The sequence below is a fragment of the Silene latifolia genome, chromosome Y (assembly GCF_048544455.1).
Source record: "Silene latifolia isolate original U9 population chromosome Y, ASM4854445v1, whole genome shotgun sequence".
NCBI classification, from domain to species: domain Eukaryota; kingdom Viridiplantae; phylum Streptophyta; class Magnoliopsida; order Caryophyllales; family Caryophyllaceae; genus Silene; species Silene latifolia.
In genome coordinates this window covers 127,507,061-127,515,793 of record NC_133538.1, presented here as the reverse complement: position 1 = coordinate 127,515,793, position 8,733 = coordinate 127,507,061, and the positions used below count along the sequence as shown (strand labels likewise).

Sequence of the window (8,733 nt, the reverse complement as noted above, 5' to 3'; positions counted from 1 at the left end):
CACCGTTTATTGTTACTAAAGTATTCCTTCATGGAGCCGTGGAGATTCGAAGCTTGGAGACGGGAAAATTTTTAAAGGTGAACGGTCAACTAGTTGAAGTTCTACTACGATGGTTTTCAAATGGAAGGATTCGAATCCATTTTACTGTCGGAACCCATCTATGAGGATTAATATCATCACTGAGTCGAGCTAACGACGTTAACCAAAAGCGCTACCGGGAGGCAACCCGGGATTTGTATCCTTTTCCTTTGTAATTCTTTTAATGATGGGTCATAATTAATTAATTTGTTCCGTATTAATTAATATTTCATAATATTAGTGTCTTTGTGTTTTTATTACTTGTTTTAATTTTGTTTTGACGGTTTGTTATATGTGTTAGGAACGTGGAATGCTATTTCAAGACGGAAAAATTACCTCGATTTTCGCGTTATAAGTGTGTATGTGGGTCGCACTAATCACACGCGTAATGTCAAAGGAAGAAACAACGAGCAGACTCGATTTCACGTTCAGCTTTCACTCGAAGCGCATTTGACGTGCGTTTTGGGCGCGCGAGGTTCAACATGCATTCACCCTGCAAAATTGCGATTGTGTTATTTTCTTTCTATACTCAGGTATCGATTAAGCTGCTTCTATTTTTCTCTCTTTTCCTTCTACCCTATTTCAGTATCACTTCCCTCATTCCAACATAAATCTCTTAAATTCTTCAAATTGTTGCTCAGATTTTAGGAAAATCCTTCACGAATTGCGATTGTTTCAATTCATTCATTCATAATTTTCGAAAAATCGTCTCATTCTGCTCGAAAATTGTTCGAAAATTTGAGGGTTTTTTAACCGTAATTTCTGGAATTGAAACAATCAAACACTTTTGTTACCATTTCGGGTTTGTTCGATTCTATAGTGCTGCAATTCGTTCCAATACTGCTGAAATTGGTTCGAAAATTTTGGCTTTTAGTAACCCTAATTTTTGGAAATTCGAAAATCCAAGCCGTTTTATTCGATAATTCGTGTTTGTTCATTGCTTATTCAACGATTTCGTGCCAATATTGCTGAAATTTGTGCAAAAATTTTGGGGTTTTTAACCCTAATTCTGGAATTGAAAATCACGCTCTCTATTGAAACTTTTTTGGTTTCCTTTGAGTTTTGCTGCGTCAATTCGAAGTCGTTTCATGTCCTCGCGCTTATTGTTTTGAGAAGGTTTGTAAGTACTCAAATTTTCGAGCTTTCTTTCTCCTTTTGCTTAAACTCGAAATTTCATTGCTTAAATCAAATTTTGGTGAGTACTTACACTCAATTGTGGTCGTCTTCTGCGTTTCATTGCTGGTTTGAGTGCTGTGAATTGGGTTTTTGTTGAGTGACGAGAGAGTGTTGGTTTTGTGAGGCATTGCTGGACTGTGACGGTGTTACTGCTGGGCTGGGTTATTGTTGTTGCGAGGTTGTGTCGTGAATTGAGGGAGCTGGGCTGTATCGAGAGTGTTGCAGTGTTGGTGTTGTGAGATTTTGTGCTGCTGGCCTGTGTTGTTGCTGCTGGCCAGTGTTGTTTCTAGGCTGCCAAGTTGTTTTTGGAGTTGTAGTACTGTCGTTCTGGTTGCTTGTTATTGCTGTGTTGTTGTCAGATGGTCCCAAAATGAAAGAACCCACCCAGAAAAGCTACAAAACCACCTCAAAAGCTGGTGCTAATACCTCACGTGCTAGTACCGTTAATTTATTATATGAGCTGTAACTTAACTGATGCCCAAAAGAAACATTGGAGAGCCCTTATCCTTCCTAAGAGAGGCATTGTGTCAGTTGGGAGCTCTTGAGGCAGCGGAAGAGTTGTTAGGACGAGCTAGGTTGAGTGAGTTTTTGCTGATTCCGATGGGGCCGCGTAACAGCGATCTATACATTCCACAGGACCCTCCGGAGCTGCTTGTTTTAGTAACCTCAAAGAAAAGGAATAAAGGAGTTGAGGGTAGTGAGGATGTCCCTATGGAGGAGGCTGACGGTTCGGGCAAACCTGGGACTGATGAGGACGAGGAGGCTGATGATTGTGATGGTACTGGTGGTGGTGTTTTAGAAGCTATTGGTGATGCTATTTGGAGAAGCCATGTGGAGTTTGAGCTAGAGGAGTTGAGGGATGAGATAGAGAGTGTTCATGATCAAAATAGGGAGTCTTTGGCACTTCAACGTGCCATGAGTGACATGTTCAAGGACATGTATCCGGAGTCTTAAAAACTCCCCGAGGCTACCTTATATGCGGAGTTAGCTACTAGACGTCTTGACAGAGAGGCTCGTGCTAGAGCCAGGCAGCAGACCCATCGTTCGTGCTTCGGCTCGTTTTTCGGGTCTCGTTCTTCTTAATTGGTGGTATGCCCCCTTCCTTTTTCTTTTGTGTTCCGTTCAACATTAGGGTCAATATTTGGTTCAAGCATGGGGAGGGGTATATTCACTTTTGTACATATTTCATTCCGTCAATTGTAATTTAATTTGCTTTCAATTCTCTTCCGGTAAAAAAAAAAAAAAATGAAAAAAAAAAGAAAAAAAAAAGAAAAAGAGAAAGACCCGGCTAGGTGAAAACCCGAAAGGGCGCCTGGGCAAAAAATGGGAAAAGTGGCCGAGTACGGAGTGAAAAACCGAAAGGGCGCTTTGGTTAAAATGAAGAAACGAGTTGCTTGCCACTAGAGTTAGTGTGAGGTAATAGCTAGAGTGAAAACCCGCAAGGGCGGGCGCTCTAGGCAAAATGAGAGATCTAGGAAAAAAACACATTAATTCTTTCTATTTTTAGTGGGGCGTCATAAGAAGGTTGCTAAAGAAGGTCGGTCGGGTAGGACTAGTGGCTAAGGTGAGGAGAACCGCGGTGCGTTGTTGTGGGCACCTTGCTATAGCGGTTGTTGGTATTCTGTTTAGCTAGGGGAGTAGAGGCGATTAGGTTTATTTACATGGCTTGATGTCGTTTTGTTGAGGCATACTTGTTGATTTAGAAATTTTGTTTTTTTGGGTAAGCCATGTGAATTTGTGTCTAGGCTGGAGAGATAAGGGGCGTAGCTGTTAATGACTTGCTAACCATGACACGTTGTTAACCTGTTGTCTTGTTTTGTGAGTACTCTGAGATGGGATTTATGACAGTCATTACTTTTTGGTGGAAGTATTTAGATTGCAAAATGACCGTATACTTTAACTTGGAGGGAGTTCTGGAGGGTGTGTGAGGTGTGAAAGTTTTTGGACATGTTGGTTTCCATGTATGGGTCGTCATTTATTTGCATTTTATTTAGTCCTTCGGTTCTACATCGAGGGCGAGTAGAAGTTCAAGCATGGGGAATTTGATACGCCTCATTTAGTCGTAGTTAATTGAGGATAATTAGTATGTTTTGACAGTTAGAATTTGTATTATGGAGCTTAATTGCAGGTTACTTGTCCGCGAGTTTTGATCAGTTATTGGGTCGGTTTAGCATGTTTGAGACGGAGTCCAAGTCCGAGGATAGGTGGGCCCAAGACCTATGAAGATGTCGTGATATATGTGAGCAAATATTGTTCATATGTCGCACTCATAAGGCGCGCATATGACAAACAGCTAGACGGCAAAAACAAGATTTATGACCTGCACATGACCTGTGTGCGACTTACGTGCGACCGGCGTGCATCCTGCACCCATGCTGTTTACACCTATGTCGCACCACTTGGCTTTACGAGACTCGTGTTTATTGTTTTATTTTACTCGGTTTGTTCCGAGACTTGCTTTGACTTTTTATTACCTGACTTTGTTTAGAGAGTACTTAAGCTTTTTTTTTTTTTTTTTTCAGTTTTAGGGAGGATTATGCAATTTTCTTAGAAAAAACCTAATTTCGTTTAGCAATAACTATTATGCAAGGCTAATTCTCTTCTTCTTGATTCAAACAAGTTGAAACTCCGGTAATTTCTTGCGAGATTATTAAACCTTTGTTTTATCTTGAGTATTGTTTAATTCCTTGCTTTAATATTAGTTTTGATATTCATCTTAATTAGGTGTACAACTAATTAGGGTTTATATTAACTCATATGCAAGATTTGATTAAATGCTCAGTTTGCTATATTAATCTTATCACGGTAGCAATTGTGATTCAATTATCGTACTCAGTTTGTCGTAATTTATTCATAAAAAGGATTAAACTTGTGATTTGAATATCGACAGCGTTGTTGGTATTAGTTATTTCTATTACTTTTTCTCTATTGACTGAATGCTTTTAGTTGAACTTGAATTGCGTGATTTGGGTTAGTAATGGAAAGGGTGATTAAAGGCAACCGATTTAACTTTCTTCATTAAAATTAGATGAAAAATTGATATTTGATAAAATTGAACATTATTAGATATCGTAATAGATTGCTCAAGATTGACAATTGTTTATAGTCGATGATCTAGTCATTACATGGTAGTGAATACGAATTTGAGTCAAGATTCTTCTCCATATTTGATTATTAATTATTCTACATATTTAGTCTCATTTCATTATTAGTTTAATTTTTAAACCAAACTAAATAGTTACTACGATTCTTAATTTACTTAAGGATCGCTCTTTTCTACACTTTAATTTCATTTACAATTTATCCAATTCCTTGTGGTTCAACCCTTATTTATGCTTTACTACTTGTTTAGTATCAAGGATTTAAGTGATATAAATTGTTAATTTGAGGCATACGACTTTAGCCTGTCAACGCTCTTTTGAGAATGGTTGGACATGAAACCGTCTTCTACTATCCATATGTTTTGGTGCCATTGGTCATCGTATACATATCACGGTTAGTACTGTGAACCGTCCTTGTTATATAAATATTAAGGACAGTCCATCATGGTTTAAAAAAGAGGTCGTTCCATCTCTGTCAGCCTCCTTCCGCCGTTTGCCCTCTGCTGTTTTATCCCATCAACCTGAACCCTAACCCATTCGCACTAATGCCAATCACCAGGCACCAGTCGAACACTTTCTTTCACCACCATAAACACGCTGCTGCTGGTCATCCACGCCGCTAGTTATACATGTCGTCAGTTGTCGTAGCGTCCCACCTTTCTTTTTATTGGTACCACTTCTACTTAGGCTATATTTATAAAGTTATTTGTATAAATTTTGAGTAATTTGTTTTGTGATATAAAGTTTATAAAAAAGTTAGTGTAAATATGGTGTAATTTTTGTTGGATTCGATTTGCCAGTATTTTGTTATGGTCAATTTAGGGTAATTATATCATTTGTTTGAAGGTCAATGGTAGTCAATTATGTGTTGTTATGTGTGTTGACATGCCTCTGCTGTTTTAGGTACATTGTAATTTTAGTCGAATTGGTTAATAGCCAAATTACATTTCAACAAAAGAAACGAACAATATAATTGTGCTCTACTACAAATTAAGACTTATAGAATGGTAGGGAAAGTAAGCGTCTTCTATTTTCTATCGAGTATGCCAGAATGTGATCGTATGTAGTAAGAAGACCATGAACACGAGTGTAAAACTACAATGAGTGAGACTTGTGAGTCGTTGTTTGTAGTTTGAGACCATCATGAACTATGCATAAAGTTGGATATTAGTCCCTCAATTAAGAACCAATATATACCATGAGAAAAATGTAGGAATAGAAGCTGATATCAAATTATTAGGCGCATCAAAGAAGGGACAATATCTCTACTGAAATTTAGCCTTACCCTAATTGTGTGAAGTCTTCCATAACTACTGCAATTTCCCTATCAAGCTGCATAACATGGATTGATTTCTAAAATATAACATTAGATATATTAGTGCATCACAACATACATAAGCTTAAGTGGTTTAGTACAAACCTTTTTAAAGGCAAGTTAAAGACTATTAAAGAAGTGGCTAGAAGCACCATCATAATACTTTAAAGCTATACTTATTCAAGAGACAGTGAAGAGTAGACAATTTTAATAATAGTTTTCATAGTATAAGCAAAGACATGAAGTCTTATGCATCTTTAAAAGCTAGAAATCAACCAACAGCCAAAAGCAAACAACTTCTTACAGGAAAAAGTTGAGGCCTTGGGATATCCAAGTCAAACAACCCAACAAGATCACCATGAATGCAATTACGCAAATACATGGCTATGTGTCGACTGAAAAACCAAAGAAAATAAGTTCTAATAATACAAAAAGAAAGTGATATTATTGGCTTTATTGACTACAGCTTGTACAATTTGATAGATAATAGTAGATGTTCAAGACCGTCTTACATAAACTATAGCTCAAGGTCGTCTTATATAAACTATAATATGCCAGAATCAGATGTTGATGCTGCTCATGAACAATTATGCCAGAATGTGATCTCGAGATTGATTGTTGTAACATGGTCTCGGTCATCACGTTGAACATGATTATTTTACCGATTAAAAGTTTATAATTCAGTCGTATCACCCAAGTGTTGGATGTTGAACAGTTCTTGAGTTCCAATTATTTGCTGATTATATTTTATTTTAACCTTGCTGTCATATGAGTGATCTTTTGTATTCTGATTATGGGAAAGGTGGAATACTGTTGGCCTATGAAAAGTCTCATAGTCTCATTTTTCTATGCGTTCATAGTGGGAAAGAAGTTATCTGAACTGATAAGCGAGTAGTCAGACGCCTGGAACAGAGCAGAATCGCTGGCGCAATCTGAGCTAACACAGGCTGTTATAGAGTTGATTTAGTTATGATTATAACTTTTACAAGCATTTATGGTCATTGGTGTAGTGGTGTCTCGTGTAAAGACTTCAAATATGCTTGTCATGAGGTGATAAGAGAAGATATATTGTATAGTAACACAATAAGTAGACGTAGTTTTAAAATATCATTTATGTTTTATCTAGACAAAACTTTAATGTGTTTCAATTTCTTTAACTTGCTGATTATATGTTTATTTTGACTCGTGCAGGGGGCATTCGCAGTTAAGAGGGAATGTCAAGATTGGTGTCTTGGTAACGTTAAGAATTCTCGAGAAAGTGAAAGAGTAAGTTAGTCCGTGAGTGGTTATACGATGAGGAGATGAGGGCTATCCAGAGGACAAAACCGAGCTTGTGGCAGTAGATAACTCAAGATGAGTTGAATGCATTTGTGGCCCCACATACTACCGATGCCTTTAAAGTAATTTTAATGTCGTAATAAGCTTAAATAAATTTTGTCCCAGTTCAAGTTTATATGCTGTGAGACGGTTACTTAAGGTGTAAAATGATGTTTAGAAGCTGCAAATTGATGTTGTATATTATCAGACGGTTTTCTTTGATGTAAACTGAGCTTTGGAGGCTGCGGATGTTTTGATGCTGTTGGAGGGTTTTTTGGAGAGTATAAAAATTGATGATGTCAGACGGTTTGTTGTGATGTAAACAGATGTTTTAAATTTAATGTTTAGAGGCGATGTTGATTTAATCCAAGTATGTTACTTCCAGCACAAGTACTAATTACTCCTGTTGTCGCAAGAAAGTTCTTAGATCCTAGAATTAGTAGCAGATTATATCAAAATTTTATGGCTGATTAGAGTTAGCATCTCGGATTACTTTAGTATGTCATATGCAAATATTCATGATCATTAGGAATGGCCTTTTCTACACTTTATAACTTATAATGGTTTGCCATTTCTGTTAAATAAATTTACAGTATTAAGGTGTTGAAGTCGACCTTTTGAACTAGGGATGGAGAGTAAAACTTCATACTGATTTACTTCTTTGGGCTTAGATATCTCTTGAAATAAAAAAATAATAATAAATAAATAAATTGCTTGTTTTTCTTATATGCACCTTTAATCCTTAGGGGGGTTAAATTGATCATTAAGATGGCCACTGTAGTTTTTTTTTGCTGTAAACTTCTGTTTTAGGCTAAAAACTCATATTTACAGGCAACTAGTGAGAAAAAGAAGAAGAATGAGGCCAAGAAGAAATTAAAATATCATGGTTCTCGAGGAATTGAGAAGAACGTTGTAAGTTAATCTTTTTTATTGTTCAAGTCTTTTGCCTTAACAGTTATTTAATATTTTAGCCAACTTAAGTTAATGCTTTTTTTTAGAAAGGGAACTTTGTTGCAAAGGGATGTCCATTGGAGAACATAATCGATATTTAACCTGGCTAAGCGCTCACAAGTCTATGAATGGATGATACCATCATTTTGTATCAAAATTAAATTTATAATTCCAAACTAAAACTATAGCTAGTGATAGTAAGGGTCGAACCACAGAGAGACAAGATCAATTCTATTTGCTTATTTCAGTCTATAAAAGTAACAATTAAATGGGGGGTTTTGAAATTGGTTGATTCTAATGACTAATTGCAAGAAATGAAATTCTCACCAGATAAAAGGAAGATCGAGAATTTCGGTTCACCATGGCTAAGGTCAGGTCAGTAAGGTAGCAGAGGTCCTATAATACGGTCTCAGGGAATATGAGCAAGCCTTTCGATCAATGCTCGAATTAACCTTACGGTCTTCTAGTTCCCAAGAATTTCTCAAAGCTTTCGCTCAAAGGAAATTCCAATCTAATGATAATTTAAATTACTAATCTTTCAATCTAGTATAAGGGCTTATCAAAAGACATCAAGATCGATACGGAAGAATTCATACTAACAAAACAATCCTAATTTATGCCATGGCTCACCTCATTCCCAATCAATAAAATTAGCTATGCATAATCAAAACTAAAACAATTGCAAAATTGATAACAAAGAACAAGTTTGACATGATTGAATTGAAATTAAGGAAAAAGGTAAGAACTTAATTGCTGAAATTAAATTGGTAAAAACAAGAATTGAAATAACAGGAA

General features: G+C 36.6%; 1 protein-coding gene across 2 annotated transcripts; it reads left to right on the top strand.

Moving 5' to 3' along the window:
* Window positions 1-587: 587 nt before the first annotated feature.
* Window positions 588-3,917, top strand: LOC141634537 (uncharacterized). Of its 2 annotated transcripts, none has more exons than XM_074446675.1 (2): window positions 588-2,343; window positions 3,372-3,917. In XM_074446675.1, the coding sequence occupies exon 1, from the start codon at window positions 1,729-1,731 to the stop codon at window positions 2,206-2,208; it is 480 nt and encodes a 159-aa protein (XP_074302776.1). In that variant the 5' UTR covers window positions 588-1,728; the 3' UTR covers window positions 2,209-2,343; window positions 3,372-3,917. The 2 variants fall into 2 exon arrangements, with proteins under 2 accessions (XP_074302776.1, XP_074302775.1); XM_074446674.1 differs by having other exon boundaries at window positions 604-2,343; window positions 3,383-3,917.
* Window positions 3,918-8,733: the final 4,816 nt, after the last annotated feature.

What these genes read in the sequence shown, in the direction of transcription:
- LOC141634537 (XM_074446675.1), top strand. Translation starts at nt 1,729, where the DNA reads ATGCCCAAAAGAAACATTGGAGAGCCCTTATCCTTCCTAAGAGAGGCA.